The sequence below is a fragment of the Ascaphus truei genome, chromosome 6 (assembly GCF_040206685.1).
Source record: "Ascaphus truei isolate aAscTru1 chromosome 6, aAscTru1.hap1, whole genome shotgun sequence".
Taxonomy (NCBI): Eukaryota; Metazoa; Chordata; class Amphibia; order Anura; family Ascaphidae; genus Ascaphus; species Ascaphus truei.
In genome coordinates, this window is record NC_134488.1 from 130,178,991 (window position 1) to 130,203,737 (window position 24,747).

General features: G+C 49.0%; 1 protein-coding gene across 4 annotated transcripts in view; it reads right to left on the reverse strand.

The window, feature by feature from the left end:
• The window catches only part of IGLON5 (IgLON family member 5), a 305,924-nt gene that overhangs the window by 60,113 nt on the left and 221,064 nt on the right, over nucleotides 1–24,747 (reverse strand). For all 4 annotated transcript variants that reach the window (XM_075606322.1, XM_075606323.1, XM_075606325.1 and 1 more), the window contains exon 3: nucleotides 10,189–10,421. In XM_075606322.1, the coding sequence (XP_075462437.1) occupies nucleotides 10,189–10,421 (233 nt within the window). The remainder of the gene's footprint in view (nucleotides 1–10,188; nucleotides 10,422–24,747) is intronic.

Sequence of the window (24,747 nt, forward strand, 5' to 3'; positions counted from 1 at the left end):
CAAATGCTAGTGTTCTTGTTGAATGATTTGGGGGGGGTTCACCAGTAAACCCTAAGACAGGGGGGCTCAACTCCAGCCCTCGTGTCCCCTTCACCCCCCCCCCACCAACAGGTCAGGTTTTCAGGATATCCCAGCTTCAGCAGAGGTGGCTTAATCAGAGGCTCAGTCAAAGACTAAGCCTCTGATTGAGCCACCTGTGCTGAAGCAGGGACTGATTGAGCCACCTGTGCTGAAGCAGGGACTGATTGAGCCACCTGTGCTGAAGCAGGGACTGATTGAGCCACCTGTGCTGAAGCAGGGACTGATTGAGCCACCTGTGCTGGCGCTGGCACTGATTGAGTTACCTGTGCTGAAGCAGGGACTAATTGAGCCACCTCTGCTGAAGCAGGGACTGATTGAGCCACCTGTGCTGAAGCAAGGACTGATTGAGCCACCTGTGCTGCAGCTGGGACTGATTGAGCCACCTGTGCTGAAGCAGAGACTGATTGAGCCACCTGTGCTGAATCAGGGACTGATTGAGCCACCGGTGCTGAAGCAGGGATATCCAGAAAACCTGAACTGTTGGAGGTGCTTAAGGACTGGAGTTGAGCATCCCTTAGAAAATAATAGCATAACTCCAGTGATAACCCTGACCCGGTCCTACCCAGGACAAATCACTAAATAGCCTGCGAACGGTCCGTGATTAACACCCGCCTGCTGTGTCCCTACACTGCGCATTGATCCGCACATCTCCTTTGCCTGCCATTGCTTTGTGTACATCAGTCCAGCTGATTTTCTCTCCGGCCCTGATAGAGAAGGCAAAGCATTCGCCCCACGCTGCTAAAACCCTGCAGGTCCGCGCACAGAATATTCTCTGTCAGAGAACAGCATCAAATGATGGCTTTTAAGCTGGAGACCTGCAGAGCGTTGCATATCACCCACCCACCCCCCTCATGTGAGCTCTGCAGAGTATTACTCCACGCCTCCCAGAAATCTGCTGACCGTCCTTCTTCCGCTGCAGACCAGAGTCCGAGATTTACCGAGTCCCCACGCAGGCTGTCCCGGTTTATTCCCATATTAAGTCCCATTGAGTTGAACGGGCGGTACCGCACAATGAAGCTCTGAAATCCCGTGTGGGAGCCCGGCGACTCGCCCTTTAAAAAAATCAGCTGTTAATATATAGTGTAGATACGGCCAACTCCAGTACTTAAGGGCCACCAACAGGTCAGGTTTTAAGATATCCCAGCTTCAGCACAGGCGGCTCACTCAGTGGCTCAGTCATTGACTACGCCACTAATTAAAACCACTACTTAAAACCTGACCTACTGGCGGTCCCGTGGGGGCTGAAGTTGTCCGTCTCTTGATATAGTGAGGCGCCGGTAACGCACAGTTAACAACCCACCGAGGCCTATTGAAATGAATGGAAGTCACTGTAATGGTAAGTGGTTGTTACTCTGCTTCCCATCACCCTACTGAATAGAAGGAAGGTGCCCGGGCAATGGGAACCGGAGCTATTCCTCGCCCCAGAAAGGGTTTGCTCCTGGCCGCGCGTTGCAGGAGAGCACAAACCGCTGACGTGCCTGTAAAGTTTGCAGTGTTTGTTCGAGCTCTTTCCCCCCCCCCCCCCTCGGCTTTGTTACTTTCTGCTGAATTGGGCCGTTCGCACAGACTTGCGTTTCTCGTTCCAGAAAAAAAAAAAAAAAACACCGTCAAGCTGTAATTATCCCCCAGCCCACAATAGCGCGACTTTCAGAGCTCCGACAATACCGCTGATTGTAAGAGAGAGGGGGAGGGCTGGGAGCGCACTGACTGACAGCCTCCTCTCCCACAAACCCAGATGGGGCCCCCCCATACACACAATGAGGGCCATTATAAAGCTGGCCGCATTAAAAGCTGCGTCGCAATTGGCGACAGTACGTCTAATTTGCACGTGTCACTGCAGCACAAGTGAGTAGGAAGGGAGGGGGCATATTTAATTCACTTGTCTATGTGTCATGCTTAATGTGACTGCTCCCTGTTCCCGGGCCTCAGTGGCATGTCAAGCAGAAGAAGGGCCACGGTTTTAAATGCGGATAATCTAGAAGGCACCTTACTGACTATTAATATGAAAAGTCCGGTGCCTTTTGGCTTAGTACCATTAAGTAAACATGGCCCTAAATGTAGGTGATTGACACCTATTTATAAGCACAAGCTTTACAAGCTTAAGTTATTACATTAAAGCATCTATTAAAACGCTATATATTTCCCTGGTAAAATGAGTACTTTTGAGGGTTTTGCGTGTGCAGTGCAGCAGTACACGGACACACCTGTATCCCTGCACATCGTACGGTGCACAAGGTGTATTGCAGCAGTATACTGTAGTGTGTGCTGCAGTAGTACAATGCACATTGCATATTGCAGTGTGTATTGCAAGAGTACACTGTATATTGCAGTAGTACACTGTGTATTACAGCATTACAATGCATATTGCAGATGTACATTGTATATTGCTGCAGCACAATGCGTATTGCAGCAGTGCAGTGCGTATTGCAGCAGTACAGTGCGTATTGCTGCAGTAAAGTGCATATTGCTGCAGTACAGTGCGTATTGCTGCAGTACAGTGCGTATTGCTGCAGTACAGTGCATATTGCTGCATTACAGAGCGTATTGCTGCAGCAAAGTGCATATTGCTGCCGTACAGCACGTATTGTTGCAGTACAGCGCGTATTGCTGCAGTAAAGTGCATATTGCTGCCGTACAGCACGTATTGCTGCAGCGCAGCATTTGTGCAGTGCGTATTTCTGCATTGCAGTGCATATTGCTGCAGTACAGCGTGCATTGCTGCAGTACAGCGTGCATTGCTGCAGTACAGAGTGCATTGCTGCAGTACAGGGTGTATTGCTGCAGTACAGTGTGCATTATTGCAGTGCAGTGCATATTGCTGCAGTATAGTGCGTATTGCTGCAGTACAGTGCGCATTACTGCAGTGTAGTGCGTATTGCAAAAGTATAGTGCATATTGCAAAAGTATAGTGCATATTGCAGCAGTGTGTATTGCTGCAGTACAGTGCACATTACTGCAGTGCAGTGCATATTGCTGCAGTACTGTGTGTATTGCTACAGTACAGTGCACATTACTACAGTGCAGTGCTTATTGCTGCAGTACAGCATATTGTGCAGTGCGTATTGCAGCAGTACAGTGTATTTCTGCAGTACAGTGTATTTCTGCAGTGCAGTGCGTATTGCTGCAGTACAGAGCGCATTGCTGCAGTACAGAGCGCATTGCTGCAGTACAGAGCGCATTGCTGCAGTACAGAGCGCATTGCTACAGTACAGAGCGCATTGCTGCAGTACAGAGCGTATTGCTGCAGTGCAGTGTGTATTGCTGCAGTACAGAGTGCATTTCTGCAGTACATAGCGCATTGCTGCAGTACAGAGCGCATTGCTGCAGTACAGAGCGTATTTCTGCAGTACAGAGTGTATTGCTGCAGTACAGAGTGTATATGTGCAGTACAGTGCGTATATTTGCAGTACAGTGCGTATTGCTGCAGTGCATATTGCTGCAGTACAGCGCGTATTGCAGCAGTACAGTGTGCATTACTGCAGCACAGTACGTATTTCTGCACTTCAGCGTGTATTGCTGCACTACAGCTTATATTGCTGCAGTGCAGTGCGTATTGCTGCAGTGCAGTGCGTATTGCTGCAGTGCAGTGCATATTGCTGCATTACAACGCGTATTGATGCAGTACAGTGCATATTGCTGCAGTACAGTGCGCATTACTGCAGTACAGTGCGCATTACTGCAGTGCAGTGCGTATTGCGGCAGTGCAGTGCATATTGCAGAAGTATAGTGTGTATTGCAGCAGTGTGTATTGCTGCAGTACAGTGCATATTGCTGCAGTACAGTGAGCATTACAGCTGTGCGTATTGCTGCAGTACGGTGCGTATTGCTGCAGTGCAGTGCGTATTGCTGCAGTACAGAGCGTATTGCTGCAGTACAGTGCGTATTGCTGCAGTGCGTATTGCTGCAGTGCGTATTGCTGCAGTACAGTGCGTATTGCTGCAGTACAGTGCGTATTGCTGCAGTACAGTGCGTATTGCTGCAGTACAGTGCGTATTGCTGCAGTACAGTGCGTATTGCTGCAGTACTGTGCGTATTGTTGCAGTACTGTGCGTATTGCTGCTGTACAGTGCGTATTGCAGCATTGTGTATTGCTGCAGTACAGAGTGCGCATTACTGCAGTGCAGTGCGTATTGCTGCAGTGCAGTGTGTATTGCTGCAGTATAGTGCGTATTGCAGCAGTGTGTATTGCTGCAGTACAGTTCATATTGCTGCAGTACAGTGAGCATTACTGCAGTGCAGTACGTATTGCTGCAGTACGGTGCGTATTGCTGCAGTACAGTGCACATTACTGCAGTGAAGTGCTTATTGCTGCAGTACAGCATATTGTGCAGTGCGTATTACTGCAGTACAGTGTGTATTGCTGAAGTACAGTGCGCATTACTGCAGTGCATATTGCTGCAGTATAGTGCGTATTGCAGCACTGTGTATTGCTGCAGTACAGTGCGCATTACTGCAGTGCAGTGCGTATTGCTGCAGTGCAGTGCGTATTGCTGCAGTACGGTGCGTATTGCTGCAGTGCAGTGCAGTGCATATTGCTGCAGTGCAGTGTGTATTACTGCAGTACATTGTGTATTGCTACAGTACAGTGTACATTACTACAGTGACGTGCTTATTGCTGCAGTACAGCATATTGTGCAGTGCGTATTGCAGAAGTACAGTGCGTATTGCTGCAGTACAGTGCGTATTGCTGCAGTACAGAGCGTATTGCTGCAGTACAGAGCGTATTGCTGCAGTACAGAGCGTATTTCTGCAGTACAGAGCGTATTGCTGCAGTACAGAGCGTATTGCTGCAGTACAGAGCGTATTGCTGCAGTACAGTGCGTATTGCTGCAGTACAGTGCGTATTGCTGCAGTACAGTGCGTATTGCTGCAGTACAGTGCGTATTGCTGCAGTACAGTGCGTATTGCTGCAGTACAGAGCGTATTGCTGCAGTACAGAGCGTATTGCTGCAGTACAGAGCGTATTGCTGCAGTACAGAGCGTATTGCTGCAGTACAGTGCGTATTGCTGCAGTACAGTGCGTATTGCTGCAGTACAGAGCGTATTGCTGCAGTACAGAGCGTATTGCTGCAGTACAGAGCGTATTGCTGCAGTACAGAGCGTATTGCTGCAGTACAGAGCGTATTGCTGCAGTACAGTGCGTATTGCAGCAGTACAGTGTATTGCTGCAGTACAGTGCGTATTGCTGCAGTACAGTGCGTATTGCTGCAGTGCAGTGCGTATTACTGCAGTACAGTGTATTGCTGCAGTACAGTGCGTATTACTGCAGTACAGTGTATTGCTGCAGTACAGTGCGTATTACTGCAGTACAGAGCGTATTGCTGCAGTACAATGCGTATTGCTGCAGTGCAGTGCGTATTGCTGCAGTATAGTGCGTATTGCAGAAGTATGATGAGTATTGCAGTAGTGTGTGTTGCTGCAGTACAGTTCATATTGCTGCAGTACAGTGCGTATTACTGCAGTACAGTGTATTGCTGCAGTACAGTGCGTATTGCTGCAGTACGGTGCGTATTGCTGCAGTACAATGCGTATTGCTGCAGTACGGTGCGTATTGCTGCAGTACGGTGCGTATTGCTGCAGTACATTGTGTATTGCTACAGTACGGTGCGTATTGCTGCAGTACAGAGCGTATTGCTGCAGTAAAGTGCATATTGCTGCCGTACAGCACGTATTGCTGCAGCGCAGCATTTGTGCAGTGCGTATTGCTGCATTGCAGTGCATATTGCTGCAGTACAGCGTGCATTGCTGCAGTACAGGGTGTATTGCTGCAGTACAGTGTGTACTGCTGCAGTACAGTGTGCATTATTGCAGTGCAGTGCATATTGCTGCAGTATAGTGCGTATTGCTGCAGTACAGTGCGTATTGCAAAAGTATAGTGCATATTGCAAAAGTATAGTGCATATTGCAGCAGTGTGTATTGCTACAGTACAGTGCACATTACTACAGTGCAGTGCTTATTGCTGCAGTACAGCATATTGTGCAGTGCGTATTGCAGCAGTACAGTGTATTTCTGCAGTGCAGTGCGTATTGCTGCAGTACATTGTGCATTGCTGCAGTACAGAGCGCATTGCTGCAGTACAGAGCGTATTGCTGCAGTGCAGTGTGTATTGCTGCAGTACAGAGCGCATTGCTGCAGTACAGAGCGTATTGCTGCAGTGCAGTGTGTATTGCTGCAGTACAGAGCGTATTGCTGCAGTACAGAGCGCATTGCTGCAGTACATAGCGCATTGCTGCAGTACAGAGCGCATTGCTGCAGTACAGAGCGTATTTCTGCAGTACAGAGTGTATTGCTGCAGTACAGAGTGTATATGTGCAGTACAGTGCGTATATTTGCAGTACAGTGCGTATTGCTGCAGTGCATATTGCTGCAGTACAGCGCGTATTGCAGCAGTACAGTGTGCATTACTGCAGCACAGTACGTATTTCTGCACTTCAGCGTGTATTGCTGCACTACAGCTTATATTGCTGCAGTGCAGTGCGTATTGCTGCAGTGCAGTGCGTATTGCTGCAGTGCAGTGCATATTGCTGCATTACAACGCGTATTGATGCAGTACAGTGCATATTGCTGCAGTACAGTGCGCATTACTGCAGTACAGTGCGCATTACTGCAGTGCAGTGCGTATTGCGGCAGTGCAGTGCATATTGCAGAAGTATAGTGTGTATTGCAGCAGTGTGTATTGCTGCAGTACAGTGCATATTGCTGCAGTACAGTGAGCATTACAGCTGTGCGTATTGCTGCAGTACGGTGCGTATTGCTGCAGTGCAGTGCGTATTGCTGCAGTACAGAGCGTATTGCAGCAGTACAGTGCGTATTGCTGCAGTGCGTATTGCTGCAGTACAGTGCGTATTGCTGCAGTACAGTGCGTATTGCTGCAGTACAGTGCGTATTGCTGCAGTACAGTGCGTATTGCTGCAGTACAGTGCGTATTGCTGCAGTACAGTGCGTATTGCTGCAGTACTGTGCGTATTGTTGCAGTACAGTGCGTATTGCTGCTGTACAGTGCATATTGCAGCAGTGTGTATTGCTGCAGTACAGTGTGCATTACTGCAGTGCATATTGCTGCAGTGTAGTGCGTATTGCAGCATTGTGTATTGCTGCAGTACAGAGTGCGCATTACTGCAGTGCAGTGCGTATTGCTGCAGTACAGTGCGTATTGCTGCAGTACAGAGCGTATTGCTGCAGTACAGAGCGTATTGCTGCAGTACAGAGCGTATTGCTGCAGTACAGAGCGTATTGCTGCAGTACAGAGCGTATTGCTGCAGTACAGAGCGTATTGCTGCAGTACAGAGCGTATTGCTGCAGTACAGTGCGTATTGCTGCAGTACAGTGCGTATTGCTGCAGTACAGTGCGTATTGCTGCAGTACAGTGCGTATTGCTGCAGTACAGAGCGTATTGCTGCAGTACAGAGCGTATTGCTGCAGTACAGAGCGTATTGCTGCATTACAGAGCGTATTGCTGCAGTACAGAGCGTATTGCTGCAGTACAGTGCGTATTGCTGCAGTACAGTGCGTATTGCTGCAGTACAGAGCGTATTGCTGCAGTACAGAGCGTATTGCAGCAGTACAGAGCGTATTGCTGCAGTACAGTGCGTATTGCAGCAGTACAGTGTATTGCTGCAGTACAGTGCGTATTACTGCAGTACAGTGCGTATTGCTGCAGTGCAGTGCGTATTACTGCAGTACAGTGTATTGCTGCAGTACAGTGCGTATTACTGCAGTACAGTGTATTGCTGCAGTACAGTGCGTATTACTGTAGTACAGAGCGTATTGCTGCAGTACAGTGCGTATTGCTGCAGTGCAGTGCGTATTGCTGCAGTATAGTGCGTATTGCAGAAGTATGGTGAGTATTGCAGTAGTGTGTGTTGCTGCAGTACAGTTCATATTGCTGCAGTACAGTGCGTATTACTGCAGTACAGTGTATTGCTGCAGTACAGTGCGTATTGCTGCAGTACGGTGCGTATTGCTGCAGTACAGTGCGAATTGCTGCAGTACAGTGCGTATTGCTGCAGTACAGTGCGTATTGCTGCAGTACGGTGCGTATTGCTGCAGTACGGTGCGTATTGCTGCAGTGCAGTGCAAATTGCTGCAGTACATTGTGTATTGCTACAGTACGGTGCGTATTGCTGCAGTACAGAGCGTATTGCTGCAGTACAGTGCGTATTGCTGCAGTACATTGTGTATTGCTGCAGTGCATATTGCTGCAGTGCAGTGCATATTGCTGCAGTACATTGTGTATTGCTGCAGTACGGTGCACATTACTGCAGTGAAGTGCTTATTGCTGCAGTACAGCATATTGTGCAGTGCGTATTGCTGCAGTACAGTGCGTATTGCTGCAGTACAGTGCGTATTGCTGCAGTATAGTGCGTATTGCTGCAGTACAGTGCGTATTGCTGCAGTACAGTGCGTATTGCTGCAGTACAGTGCGTATTGCTGCAGTACAGTGCGTATTGCTGCAGTACAGTGCGTATTGCTGCAGTACAGAGCGTATTGCTGCAGTACAGAGCGTATTGCTGCAGTACAGTGCGTATTGCTGCAGTACAGTGCGTATTGCTGCAGTACAGTGCGTATTGCTGCAGTACAGAGCGTATTGCTGCAGTACAGTGCGTATTGCTGCAGTACAGTGAGTATTGCTGCAGTACAGTGCGTATTGCTGCAGTACAGAGCGTATTGCTGCAGTACAGAGCGTATTGCTGCAGTACAGAGCGTATTGCTGCAGTACAGAGCGTATTGCTGCAGTACAGTGCGTATTGCTGCAGTACAGTGCGTATTGCAGCAGTACAGTGCGTATTGCTGCAGTACAGTGCGTATTGCAGCAGTACAGTGCGTATTGCTGCAGTACAGTGCGTATTGCAGCAGTACAGTGCGTATTGCTGCAGTACATAGTGTATTGCTGCAGTACAGAGCGTATTGCTGCAGTACAGAGCGTGTTGCAGCAGTACAGTGCGTGTTGCAGCAGTACAGTGCGTATTGCAGCAGTACAGTGCGTATTGCTGCAGTACAGAGCGTATTGCTGCAGTACAGAGCGTATTGCTGCAGTACAGAGCGTATTGCTGCAGTACAGTGCGTATTGCAGCAGTACAGTGCGTATTGCAGAAGTACAGAGCGTATTGCTGCAGTACAGAGCGTATTGCTGCAGTACAGAGCGTATTGCTGCAGTACAGAGCGTATTGCTGCAGTACAGAGCGTATTGCAGCAGTGCAGTGAATTTCAGTGGCACGATATGCAATGCAGTACAGAAGAGCAGCTTATATCCTTGGGTTTGTAGCAGCACCATAAATATAATACTGTAGTATGAGAAGTAAACAAGCCTTCTATATTACTATCCACAGTAAGTGAGACACTATCCCCTTGGTGTACACTTGGGGCATATCTTGTAATTCACTTGCTACTTAATAGACTGAACTACCAATTCAAGGAATCTTTGATGATAACTTAAAGTAACAGCCCATGATTACACATTTTACATCATCATTGGATGCTATATTCACTATGAGTCATCTTCCAACTGGAAAGAGAGAACCACAAACAGTACGAGTCCTTCAAAAATAACAACATCTAACCCAGGGGCGGCCAACTCCATCCTCAAGGGCCACCAGCTGGTCAGGTTTTCAGGATATCCCAGCTTCAGCACAGGTAGCTCAATCAGTGGCCCGGTCAATGACTGAATGCGCTATCTGTGCTGAAGCAGAGATATCCTTAAAAACTGACCTGTTGGTGGCCCTTGAGGACTGGACTTGGCCACCCCATGTCTAACCCTTTCCAAATATATTAAGTATATGTAGTTGAGACACCCTTGGGACGTGAAAGAGAATATAAATAATATACATCACATTTTCATTTGAGAAGGAAACATTATCCTATAGGCAGTCCTATAATATATATTCCATTCCAAGCCATCCACTTTCCTGTGTGCTCGCCTGTGCTAATGGGCCTCCATCCATCAATGCAGATCAATGCATTACAGTGCTCTCTGGAGCTGATGGGGTTCAAGAGGCCGTCCGATCACCACACACGAGTAACGGATAGTAATATTAAGTGGGAAGAGTCAGTGCACCCGCCTGCATTAGGAGGTGCGGAAAGGTCTCAGAGCAGTATTAGCATCTTACCCTGTACAATGAGATAGACCTGGGAGGTGTGGGGCTTGTCCTGGGTCTGGAAAGAGCAGGTGTAGAGTCCCTCGTCGAACATGTCCACCTGGGTGATGACAATGCTAAACTCAGACTCGGTGTTGGTCAGCAGCTGGACACGGGGGTCAATGGACCACTTGTCATTCCCGGCGTACAGGATGTTGGAGCGGTTCAGCCAGGCCACTCGTGTCACTTGGTCATCGATGAAGCAACTGGAAAGCAGAATAGAGAAAGTCAGGACGTTGCTGCTAATAATAATAATAATAATATCTTTCCACAGCCCTAATAGACCACTCTCATAACATACTGTACAATACCCCCACAATGTCCTTGTCCTAACATCTCCCACAGTCCCAACATGTCACTGTTATAGACTTACATCCCCACAGTTCTACCCCAGTACATCACCCCCTCCTCCTGTCCCAACAGCGCTAACTAGCCCCTGTTATAAGAGGTATATGATCATCAGCATCCCTCTGTCTACATAAGGTCATCTTATCAAAGCCTAAACATGCCCCTGTGATAAGAAAGTCTCCCCAAAGTCCAAGAATGCACATGTTGTTAGAGCCTCATGTACGCCCCTGTTATGGGATAGAGCCTCGTGTATGCCCCTGTTATGGGATAGAGCCTCGTGTATGCCCCTGTTATGGGATAGAGCCTCGTGTATGCCCCTGTTATGGGATAGAGCCTCATGTATGCCCCTGTTATGGGATAGAGCCTCGTGCATGCCCCTGTTATGGGATAGAGCCTCGTGTATGCCCCTGTTATGGGATAGAGCCTCGTGTATGCCCCTGTTATGGGATAGAGCCTCGTGTATGCCCCTGTTATGGGATAGAGCCTCGTGTATGCCCCTGTTATGGGATAGAGCCTCGTGTATGCCCCTGTTATGGGATAGAGCCTCGTGTATGCCCCTGTTATGGGATAGAGCCTCGTGTATGCCCCTGTTATGGAATAGAGCCTCGTGTATGCCCCTGTTATGGGATAGAGCCTCATGTATGCCCCTGTTATGGGATAGAGCCTCGTGTATGCCCCTGTTATGGGATAGAGCCTCGTGTATGCCCCTGTTATGGGATAGAGCCTCGTGTATGCCCGTTATGGGATAGAGCCTCGTGTATGCCCGTTATGGGATAGAGCCTCGTGTATGCCCCTGTTATGGGATAGAGCCTCGTGTATGCCCCTGTTATGGGATAGAGCCTCGTGTATGCCCGTTATGGGATAGAGCCTCGTGTATGCCCCTGTTATGGGATAGAGCCTCGTGTATGCCCCTGTTATGGGATAGAGCCTCATGTATGCCCGTTATGGGATAGAGCCTCGTGTATGCCCCTGTTATGGGATAGAGCCTCGTGTATGCCCCTGTTATGGGATAGAGCCCCATTATGCCCCTGTTGTAGGGTAATACTGTTAAAAAGATTATGCCACTTAAAATATCCTCTCCATTTTACCCTTCCCCACCAGACAACCCCATTCTCCCTGCTAATAAGAACAACCTCTCACACATCCAGCGTACCCCAATTTACAGAAGGAAATTCCCCTTGATAGGAATCCCTCCTCCACTTCCATGTGCTACTCCTATTGAGAAGAAAACACCATGACATAAGCACCCTGTTTAAAGAGCGCGTTTCCTCGTCTTCCCTACGAGTCTTTTCCTCCGGGAGGAAACCCTTTTATAATAACACTCCCCTGATAAGACATCATAGTCTCAACATGTCAAGATTGATCTGGGAAACCGCCCGTAGAGAGATCATAATGTAGTTATGATTACCGAGAGACGGACACATAAATCAGAAGAGTGGAGACGGTCTTAACCCTTTCACCACTTAAATACTGTCATTACAAGAAGCCTTTAACATGTCAGACATATCTGCAATATCAACAGGCACAGCAGGAGTTGGGTTAGCAATCTACAGGGCACCTATCAGTGTATTGGAGTCCGCGGTAAATACATGTGAGGGTTTGCTACAAGTGAACAGCTCATTGACGGACTTGAGTATTACAACATCTGGGTTAAACATCCATATCCTTGTAACCTTAAATAAAGTCTCTTCTGGTAACCAAGAGAGCATGTATATTCAATTGTTTTATTTCCCCAATGCAAAATAATACTAATACACAGCATTGGGGTTAAGCAGTGATTGGCTCTGTTATTATACCATATCCAGTCCTATGTATTGTACACTGACTTCCCTATACCAAGGTTATTATGGTAATCTGCTGTCTCCACAAAACAGCACCAGATTAATCAACAACACACATTCTATTAATACAGTTAGATATTTCTTTTCCACGGGAAATCCAATGCTGTTTTTACATTAGTTTTGAACAATTATGGTAATAAGAGACTTTTAGAAATAGTCCCTAAACCCATTAGAACAAAACGGAAGGGTTTTACAAATGCAGTATGTGATGAGCAATTTGATTACCTGCGGTTTTCTGCGGAGCTTTTGGGGGGAGGGCTGCAGCTTTTATTGACTGTAGTAGCATTTGCCTAGAGATGCAAAGCTTTCAACACAACGGAGATCTGAGCGAGAAAGTGAGGGAGGTGCTGGTGTCAAGGTCATCCCGTGGCTCCAAGGTCACTGACAGGGGCAGCTGGTTGTGAAACAGGACAGGCTAACTTCACCATGTGCTAATTCGGGTAGGATTGCTCCAGTTGTTGGCATTGCCGGTGTTTCTAACCATTAGGTGGCACCAGGTCACCTGGGGAAACTGAGCCACTGCTTGGGGCCACTAGTTATCCTGACATTATTACTCCATGCAAAGGCAATTGGTCTTTGGTGCAGAACCTTCTATCGCTGCTGATTGGGACCTTATACGCTTATATTAAGGGCGACGCGACCGCGTGATGTCAGCCGTCGCAATAGCGATTCCTGCACTCTGGTGCACGAGACCAGAGGGCGACCGGGGGACATGGCGGAGGCGTGGCCGTGAGCGGTTCGCCCTCATTGGCTAAACCGCTCACGTGCCGCCGACGTCACGCGGAGATCGCCGGAAAAAGTCAAAATCCTTTGACTAGCGGCGATCGCGACTGCTCCGTTGCTCTGCAGCGCCGTCGCGCTCGCGCCCAGTATGGGTACCCGCAACGGACTGCATGTTCTTGCTACGGCGCTGCGCAACGTTGCTGTAACCAGTACGGCGTGGCGGAGGCGTGGCCGTGAGCGGTTCGCCCTCATTGGCTGAACCGCTCACGTGCTGCTGACGTCAAGCGGAGATCGCTGTTTAAGTCAAAATCCCCTGACTTCCGGCGCCTTGGTCGCGCCCACTATTGGCACCCACGGCGGAGTGCATGTACTCGCTACGGCGCTGCGCAACGTCGCCGTAGCACGCACTATACGCTCGGCCTCAGACCTCGTAGCTGCGGGGCGGTGTGTAGTGACCATTCTGTTATTAAGGGAGGAACACGGATACTTTTAACAACTCGCACCACTTGTTACCTAATAATTCACTTCATACGTAGAGACAGGTTTAAAGAAGGCGAGTGCTGTGAAGGGTGAGGGACGGTCTCCCCAGATCTTCCTGCTTAGGGCCCCCGAGAGAATTACTGCCCGACTTCTAACCAGTTCTAGGGGCAGTCCCACTGAGCTCACGTCAATAAAATAGGTATTTTCCACAAATATAGGTGGATGGAAGACCGTGTCTTTTTATTTATCCAAAGAACTAGTTTTCTCCCCCCCCCTTAAAAAAGCGACTTGTCAAAAAACTTTATTCCTCCCATTTCTCTTTCCTCCACGTCTCTGCGATGACATCATTACAATATGTATGACACGTCAGGTAAGCTGTTAGGTTTCTTTATCCCTTCAGCACCACGGAGGGCATATTTCTCCAGCACCAGCTGGGTTAATCTGTGCAGCACTTTGTATAATGGAGGGTTTTTATTAAAAGGGTTTTAATCTGAAAACAGGGTTTTACATACACTTAGCTAAACTAACGCCACAGAACCGCCGGGGCCACAGAACAGCCACGTCCACAGAACCGCCGTGGTCACAGAACAGCCGTGGCCAAAGAACCGCCATGGTCACAGAACCCCTACGTCCACAGAACTGCCGTGGTCACAGATCCGCCGCGTCCACAGAACCGTCGCGGCCACAGAGCCGCCGTGGTAAGGGAGCCGCCGTGGTCACGGTGCCAGAGGATTATCGCGGCGGGGGGGGGGGGGGGAATCACGCAGCAGACACAGTCTCCGGCAGCACGGCGTTTCACTTCCGCGTCACCGGAGACAGTAAAACCGCGTCCATAGTCAGCACGCCGACGTGCGCCGCAAACAAAAGCCAGTAAGGCAATGAGCACGGCCATAAAGCGTGCACATGTGAGCGTCGGCGCGCCCGAATCTCACGGGTCACATGTGCGGTCCAGCCAATGAGGGCGAGCCGCTCACGTCGCAGGCCCGCCTCCGAACCGTCAATCACCGCTGATCCTGGACGCCTCCCCATCGCGTCTCCTCAAGATCCCTGTGGCCACGGATCCCTCTGCCGCAGGCGTGCGCCACGCGCTCTGTCGGGTGCCCACGCACAAGGCCTACATCCAGCTACATCTGTAGCAATGTTATCAAACTCCTTAACCCTTGTGCTTCCTGAGGGGTCTGCAGAGCAGAAAAGGGGTTGCTTAATAAGCGCGCCCGTTCTGCGCTTGCACAACGTCAGGTGTGGTGATTAATGACCCCTGGAAGGTCGCGTCAGGCGCCTGTCAGAGCGAGAGAATGCGCGTTCTGCTCCCACGAGCCCCAAACTTTCAGAAGCGCAGGATTTGTTTTCTAACTGACTGATGCAAATGAAGCTGGGAAATGGGGATTTCATTACAGAGCAGATGAGAGAGGTGGAGGAGGCAGGCGAGTCGGGAGAAGGGGGGATCAGAGGAGCAGCAGGGAAAGGGGAGGGCAGCAGAGGCAAAGAAAGTGATGTAACAGGGACTGAGAGAAAATATATGTCAGGTAAAGAAAAGCTTATTCTGTATATACAAGGATGAGTATAGTCAGTGTCCTGTCTTATTCCTTATACACCCTGCATCCCGTCCTGTTTCATTCCTTATACACTCTGCACCCCGTCCTGTCTTATTCCTTATACACCCTGCACCCCGTCCTGTCTTATTCCTTATACACCCTGTACCCCGTCCTGTCTTATTCCTTATACACCCTGCACCCCGTCCTGTCTTATTCCTTATACACCCTGCATCCCGTCCTGTCTTATTCCTTATACACCCTGCACCCCGTCCTGTCTTATTCCTTATACACCCTGCACCCTGTCCTGTCTTATTCCTTATACACCCTGCACCCCGTCCTGTCTTATTCCTTATACACCCTGCACCCCGTCCTGTCTTATTCCTTATACACCCTGCACCCCGTCCTGTCTTATTCCTTATACACCCTGCACCCCGTCCTGTCTTATTCCTTATACACCCTGCACCCCGTCCTGTCTTATTCCTTATACACCCTGCACCCCGTCCTGTCTTATTCCTTATACACCCTGCACCCCGTCCTGTCTTATTCCTTATAAACCCTGCACCCAGTCCTGTCTGCACCCCGTCCTGTCTTATTCCTTATACACCCTGCACCCCGTCCTCTTATTCCTTATACACCCTGCACCCCGTCCTGTCTTATTCCTTATATACCCTGCACCCCGTCCTTTCTTAATCCTTATACACCCTGCGCCCCGTCCTGTCTTATTCCTTATACACCCTGCGCCCCGTCCTGTCTTATTCCTTATACACCCTGCGCCCCGTCCTGTCTTATTCCTTATACACCCTGCATCCCGTCCTGTCTTATTCCTTATACACCCTGCACCCCGTCCTGTCTTATTCCTTATACACCCTGCATCCCGTCCTGTCTTATTCCTTATACACCCTGCACCCCGTCCTGTCTTATTCCTTATACACCCTGCACCCGTCCTGTCTTATTCCTTATACACCCTGCACCCCGTCCTGTCTTATTCCTTATACACCCTGCACCCGTCCTGTCTTATTCCTTATACACCCTGCACCCCGTCCTGTCTTATTCCTTATACACCCTGCGCCCCGTCCTGTCTTATTCCTTATACACCCTGCACCCCGTCCTGTCTTATTCCTTATACACCCTACACCCCGTCCTGTCTTATTCCTTATACACCCTGCACCCCGTCCTGTTTTATTCCTTATACACCCTGCACCCCGTCCTGTCTTATTCCTTATACACCCTGCATCCCGTCCTGTCTTATTTCTTATACACCCTGCACCCCGTCCTGTCTTATTCCTTATACACCCTGCACCCGTCCTGTCTTATTCCTTATACACCCTGCACCCCGTCCTGTCTTATTCCTTATACACCCTGCACCCCGTCCTGTCTTATTCCTTATACACCCTGCACCCGTCCTGTCTTATTCCTTATACACCCTGCACCCCGTCCTGTCTTATTCCTTATACACCCTGCACCCCGTCCTGTCTTATTCCTTATACACCCTGCACCCCGTCCTGTCTTATTCCTTATACACCCTGCAACCCGTCCTGTCTTATTCCTTATACACCCTGCACCCCGTCCTGTCTTATTCCTTATACACCCTGCACCCCGTCCTGTTTTATTCCTTATACACCCCGCACCCATCCTGTCTTATTCCTTATACACCCTGCACCCCGTCCTGCCTTATTCCTTATACACCCTGCACCCCGTCCTGTCTTATTCCTTATACACCCTGCACCCCGTCCTGCCTTATTCCTTATACACCCTGCACCCCGTCCTGTCTTATTCCTTATACACCCTGCGCCCCGTCCTGTCTTATTCCTTATACACCCTGCACCCCGTCCTGTTTTATTCCTTATACACCCCGCACCCATCCTGTCTTATTCCTTATACACCCTGCACCCCGTCCTGTCTTATTCCTTATACACCCTGCACCCCGTCCTGTCTTATTCCTTATACACCCTGCGCCCCGTCCTGTCTTATTCCTTATACACCCTGCACCCCGTCCTGTTTTATTCCTTATACACCCCGCACCCATCCTGTCTTATTCCTTATACACCCTGCACCCCGTCCTGCCTTATTCCTTATACACCCTGCACCCCGTCCTGTCTTATTCCTTATACACCCTGCACCCCGTCCTGTCTTATTCCTTATAAACCCTGCACCCCGTCCTGTCTTATTCCTTATACACCCTGCGCCCCATCCTGTCTTATTCCTTATACACCCTGCACCCCGTCCTGTTTTATTCCTTATACACCCCGCACCCATCCTGTCTTATTCCTTATACACCCTGCACCCCGTCCTGCCTTATTCCTTATACACCCTGCACCCCGTCCTGTCTTATTCCTTATACACCCTGCACCCCGTCCTGTCTTATTCCTTATAAACCCTGCACCCCGTCCTGTCTTATTCCTTATACACCCTGCGCCCCGTCCTTTCTTATTCCTTATACACCCTGCACCCCGTCCTGTCTTATTCCTTATACACCCTGCGCCCCGTCCTGTCTTATTCCTTATACACCCTGCACCCCGTCCTGTCTTATTCCTTATACACCCTGCGCCCCGTCCTGTCTTATTCCTTATACACCCTGCGCCCCGTCCTGTCTTATTCCTTATACACCCTGCACCCCGTCCTGTTTTATTCCTTATACACCCCGCACCCATCCTGTCTTATTCCTTATACACCCTGCACCCCGTCCTGCCTTATTCCTTATACACCCTGCACCCCGTCCTGTCTTATTCCTTATACACCCTGCACCCCGTCCTGTCTTATTCCTTATAAACCCTGCACCCCGTCCTGTCTTATTCCTTATACACCCTGCGCCCCGTCTTGTCTTATTCCTTATACACCCTGCGCCCCGTCCTGTCTTATTCCTTATACACCCTGCGCCCCGTCCTGTCTTATTCCTTATACACCCTGCACCCCGTCCTGTCTTATTCCTTATACACCCTGCGCCCCGTCCTGGCACTGACTATCCTCTGCCTTTTTCTCTTGCTCGTCTTTACCTCCCATACATTTTCTGTCCCTTTGCATCTTTCTTTGACTCGGCTTCCCTCCCCCTTTCTCTGCCGCTCCCCTGATCCCCCCTCTTCCTACTCTCCTTCTTCCCCCAGCTCTCTCATCTGCTCTGTAATAAAATTCCCAACTTAGCTCGGAGAAAAGGACGTCCCAGTGGTGTGAATATTGGCTTTTAACTTCACCCGCAGGAAACTCTCATGGTGGTCCAGCACCAGACATCACAGCCTACAAACTCGCACTTTCCCGGGCCTTACACAGCCGCTAGCACGTAAAGCGCTTTCACACGTTCAGTTACGTTTCATGGCTGTTCATGTTATGCCCTGACAGACTAACGGCCATATTGACTAAACCTTAATGAATGAGCCTTAAGGTGGCCCTATATCTTACTGTAGCATTGTTTAGGTAATCTGGGCCAAAATCCAATAAGCACAACAACCAATTTCACATAAAATACGATACCTGCTCCTTTCTTTCTGCGTTTGTTAGGACATCGCGTTCCCAACTGATGTCAATGTTACGTTAAAGCAGCAATACTACATTCCCCCTTTATATGTCTATATGTAACGTATGTATCTGTGTATAATACTACATTCCCCCTTTATATGTCTATATGTAACGTATGTATCTGTGTATAATACTACATTCCCCCTTTATATGTCTATATGTAACGTATGTATCCATGTATAATTCTACATTCCCCCTTTATATGTCTATATGTAACGTATTTATCCGTGTATAATACTACATTTCCCCTTTATATGTCTATATGTAACGTATGTATCCGTGTATAATACTACATTCCCCCTTTATATGTCTATATGTAAAGTATGTATCTGTGTATAATACTACATTCCCCCTTTATATGTCTATATGTAACGTATGTATCCGTGTATAATACTACATTCCCCCTTTATATGTCTATATGTAACATATGTATCTGTGTATAATACTACATTCCCCCTTTATATGTCTATATGTAACGTATGTATCCGTGTATAATACTACATTCCCCCTTTATATGTCTATATGTAACGTATGTATCCATGTATAATACTACATTCCCCCTTTATATGTCTATATGTAAAGTATGTATCTGTGTATAATACTACATTCCCCCTTTATATGTCTATATGTAACGTATGTATCTGTGTATAATACTACATTCCCCCTTTATATGTCTATATGTAACGTATGTATCTGTGTATAATACTACATTCCCCCTTTATATGTCTATATGTAACGTATGTATCTGTGTATAATACTACATTCCCCCTTTATATGTCTATATGTAACGTATGTATCCGTGTATAATACTACATTCCCCCTTTATATGTCTATATGTAACGTATGTATCCATGTATAATTCTACATTCTTACCAAAGCTGCCAATCGTTTGGTGCTCCGGTTCTAAATCTGTCAAAATCCCGATTGCGTAACTAACATAATGGCTGCTTTAGTCAGTGTAACTCAGCAGCTACAATGTATCCTTATATATGACTAAAGTAACATTATCTATTATTACAGTTTACAGCTCAAACTGCTGGGAACATTAGCAACAATTGATCAGAAACAGGAAAGTGTTGCAAATATCTTGCACTGCTTGGGAGGTGGGCTAAAGCCTGCTGTAGAAATCAATGGATGCTGAGTGTAAACCTCATTAAAAATGGCAGAGAAAAAAACAACAGTCACTTATATCTAATACTACAGAACTGATTTATATATATATTTAAAAAAGATCATATAATATTTCCCACATTTTGCTGCTTTAACGATGGCACAGACAGAGCCACAGAATAGCTGCAGAACCCCCTGGTATATATAGAATGGTTAACCTCTCCAGCGCTGGGGGACCCTCAGCGTAGAAGAGGTTAATGATGGGAAGTAGCCCCGGGGGAGGTGGGGATAGAATGACACATTTCGGCTCTGCAGCCCGGTAAAATGATGATGTAATGGGAAAGCCGGGTAAGTATTCCCCGGGGACGGCAGGAGTGCGGTGCCAATGGCTGAGCCTCAGCGCCGGAGGCCGGCAGGTCACACTGTTGCCGCTCCAGCTGCTATGTACAAGGACAAGCTTGTTCTGAGAAATTGTCAACCTCGCTCTTAACCCCTCCTCTGCTGGAGGGCCGCCTCCTGTATCTGCCAGCACGGAATAGCGATGTTTGCCTTTCCCTGTGGGTTTGAATGAATGGGGCATCTTATGTTGTGTTAGTGAGACCTTCAGATGTTGCCAAACTTCCGGTTCCTGGCGCTGCGACCGCCAGTGATCCTGTGATCCCGTTGCTTGCGACCCGGGAGGATTAACGCGGTGGGTGGTTCCTATTGAAAAGAGTGGAACCCCCCCTCGCCCCCGCAACGCCGTCATGGAATCCACCTCCCACAGCGCTGCATTGTTTCTGCGTTTCACCCGCGGTGCCCGGAACAGTAACCGGGGCCATGGTAAAAAATACAGCGCTGAACCAGGAAACGTACCTCCTGCATCCGGCATGTGGAGGGCTTCGGTAGACGCTTACGCAGGCGTGCGGAGGCATGTGGAATTGCAGCCGACAGATTCATTTATTTTTTTGCGCTGAGGGAAGCGGAGGGCTGGTCATGTGACCGGCAAAAGCCAATGGCAATCCGTGACGTCGGAGACGTGGCGCACTAGCCCCGCCCCCGCCTCACAAGCGCGCTCGCTGACGCTCTTGCCAGGACACAAAAAAGCTCCTGCTTGAGCAGGAGAGCATGAGCGTCGGCGCGGCTCAGCGCTGTGTTTTTACCATTGCCCCGGCCTAATTAAGCTTGGCTACATCTGTATAATGCAGGAGATGGGAGCGTTCTGCTGCCATTCCAGGTGGAGACACACACAGATCCCTTTACAGTAACTCCCCTCCGTGTACACAAACGTGCAGGAGAACTGCAGACACGCTCAGAGTGTGACTTCTCTCTGCTCGCGGGTAATACACATACAGAGTGTGACTTCTCTCTGCTCGTGGGTAATACACGCTCAGAGTATCACTTCTCTCTGCTCGAGGGTAATACACGCTCAGAGTGTGACTTCTCTCTGCTCGCGGGTAATACACGCTCAGAGTGTGACATCTCTCTGCTCGCGGGTAATACACATACAGAGTGTGACTTCTCTCTGCTCGTGGGTAATACACGCTCAGAGTATCACTTCTCTCTGCTCGCGGGTAATACACGCTCAGAGTGTGACTTCTCTCTGCTCGCGGGTAATACACGCTCAGAGTATCACTTCTCTCTGCTCGCGGGTAATACACATACAGAGTGTGACTTCTCTCTGCTCGTGGGTAATACACGCTCAGAGTATCACTTCTCTCTGCTCGAGGGTAATACACGCTCAGAGTGTGACTTCTCTCTGCTCGCGGGTAATACACATACAGAGTGTGACTTCTCTCTGCTCGTGGGTAATACACGCTCAGAGTATCACTTCTCTCTGCTCGCGGGTAATACACGCTCAGAGTGTGACATCTCTCTGCTCGCGGGTAATAGACATACAGAGTGTGACTTCTCTCTGCTCGTGGGTAATACACGCTCAGAGTATGACTTCTCTCTGCTCGCGGGTAATACACATACAGAGTGTGACTTCTCTCTGCTCGCGGGTAATACACATACAGAGTGTGACTTCTCTCTGCTCGTGGGTAATACACGCTCAGAGTGTGACTTCTCTCTGCTCGCGGGTAATACACATACAGAGTGTGACTTCTCTCTGCTCGCGGGTAATACACGCTCAGAGTGTGACTTCTCTCTGCTCGCGGGTAATACACGCTCAAAGTGTGACTTCTCTCTGCTCGCGGGTCATACACGCTCAGAGTGTGACTTCTCTCTGCTCGCGGGTAATACACATACAGAGTGTGACTTCTCTCTGCTCGCGGGTAATACACATACAGAGTGTGACTTCTCTCTGCTCGTGGGTAATACACGCTCAGAGTGTGACTTCTCTCTGCTCGCGGGTAATACACATACAGAGTGTGACTTCTCTCTGCTCGCGGGTAATACACGCTCAGAGTGTGACTTCTCTCTGCTCGCGGGTAATACACGCTCAGAGTGTGACTTCTCTCTGCTCGCGGGTAATACACGCTCAGAGTGTAACTTCTCTCTGCTCGCGGGTAATACACGCTCAGAGTGTGACTTCTCTCTGCTCGCGGGTAATACACATACAGAGTGTGACTTCTCTCTGCTCGCGGGTAATACACGCTCAGAGTGTGACTTCTCTCTGCTCGCGGGTAATACATGCTCAGAGTATGACTTCTCTCTGCTCGCGGGTAATACACATACAGAGTATGACTTCTCTCTGCTCGCGGGTAATACACGCTCAGAGTATGACTTCTCTCTGCTCGCGGGTAATACACGCTCAGAGAATGACTTCTCTCTGCTCGCGGGTAATACACATACAGAGTATGACTTCTCTCTGCTCGCGGGTAATACACGCTCAGAGTGTGACTTCTCTCTGCTCGCGGGTAATACACGCTCAGAGTATGACTTCTCTCTGCTCGCGGGTAATACACGCTCAGAGTGTGACTTCTCTCTGCTCGCGGGTAATACACGCTCAGAGTGTGACTTCTCTCTGCTCACGTGTAATACATGCTCAGAGTATGACTTCTCTCTGCTCGCGGGTAATACACGCTCAGAGTATGACCTCTCTGCTCGCGGGTAATACACGCTCAGAGTATGACTTCTCTCTGCTCGCGGGTAATACACGCTCAGAGTATGACCTCTCTGCTCGCGGGTAATACACATACAGAGTATGACTTCTCTCTGCTCGCGGGTAATACACGCTCAGAGTGTGACTTCTCTCTGCTCACGGGTAATACACGCTCAGAGTATGACTTCTCTCTGCTCGCGGGTAATACACGCTCAGAGTGTGACTTCTCTCTGCTCACGAGTAATACACGCTCAGAGTGTGACATCTCTCTGCTCGCGGATAATACACATACAGAGTGTGACTTCTCTCTGTCGCGGGTAATACACGCTCAGAGTGTGACTTCTCTCTGCTCGCGGGTAATACACGCTCAGAGTGTGACTTCTCTCTGCTCGCGAGTAATACACGCTCAGAGTGTGACATCTCTCTGCTCGCGGATAATACACATACAGAGTATGACTTCTCTCTGCTCACGGGTAATACACGCTCAGAGTATGACCTCTCTGCTCGTGGGTAATACACGCTCAGAGTGTGACATCTCTCTGCTCGCGGGTAATACACGCTCAGAGTATGACTTCTCTCTGCTCGCGGGTAATACACATACAGAGTGTGACTTCTCTCTGCTCGCGGGTAATACACGCTCAGTGTATGACTTCTCTGCTCGCGGGTAATACACGCTCAGAGTATGACTTCTCTCTGCTCGCGGGTAATACACCCTCAGAGTGTGACTTCTCTCTGCTCGCGGGTAATACACGCTCAGAGTGTGAATTCTCTCTGCTCGCGGGTAATACACGCTCAGAGTGTGACTTCTCTCTGCTCGCGGGTAATACACATACAGAGTGTGACCTCTCTCTGCTCGCGGGTAATACACGCTCAGAGTATGACTTCTCTCTGCTCGCGGGTAAAACACGCTCAGAGTGTGACTTCTCTCTGCTCGCGGGTAATACACATACAGAGTATGACTTCTCTCTGCTCGCGGGTAATACACGCTCAGAGTATGACTTCTCTCTGCTCGCGGATAATACACATACAGAGTGTGACTTCTCTCTGCTCGCGGGTAATACACGCTCAGAGTGTGACTTCTCTCTGCTCGCGGATAATACACATACAGAGTGTGACTTCTCTCTGCTCGCGGGTAATACACGCTCAGAGTGTGACTTCTCTCTGCTCGTGGGTAATACACGCTCAGAGTATGACTTCTCTCTGCTCGCGGGTAATACACATACAGAGTGTGACTTCTCTCTGCTCGCGGGTAATACACGCTCAGAGTATGACTTCTTTCTGCTCGCGGGTAATACACACTCAGAGTATGACTTCTCTCTGCTCGCGGGTAATACACGCTCAGAGTATGACCTCTCTGCTCGCGGGTAATACAGATACAGAGTATGACTTCTCTCTGCTCGCGGGTAATACACATACAGAGTATGACTTCTCTCTGCTCGCGGGTAATACACGCTCAGAGTATGACTTCTCTCTGCACGCGGGTAATACACGCTCAGAGTATGACTTCTCTCTGCTCGCGAGTAATACACGCTCAGAGTATGACTTCTCTCTGCTCACGGGTAATACACGCTCAGAGTGTGACTTCTCTCTGCTCGCGGGTAATACACACTCAGAGTGTGACTTCTCTCTGCTCGCGGGTAATACACGCTCAGAGTATGACTTCTCTCTGCTCGCGAGTAATACACGCTCAGAGTATGACTTCTCTCTGCTCGCGGGTAATACACGCTCAGAGTATGACTTCTCTCTGCACACGGGTAATACACGCTCAGAGTATGCCTTCTCTCTGCTCACGAGTAATACACGCTCAGAGTGTGACTTCTCTCTGCTCACGGGTAATACGCGCTCAGAGTATGACTTCTCTCTGCTCGCGGGTAATACACGCTCAGAGTATGACTTCTCTCTGCTCGCAGGTAATACGCGCTCAGAGTATGACTTCTCTCTGCTCGTGGGTAATACACAT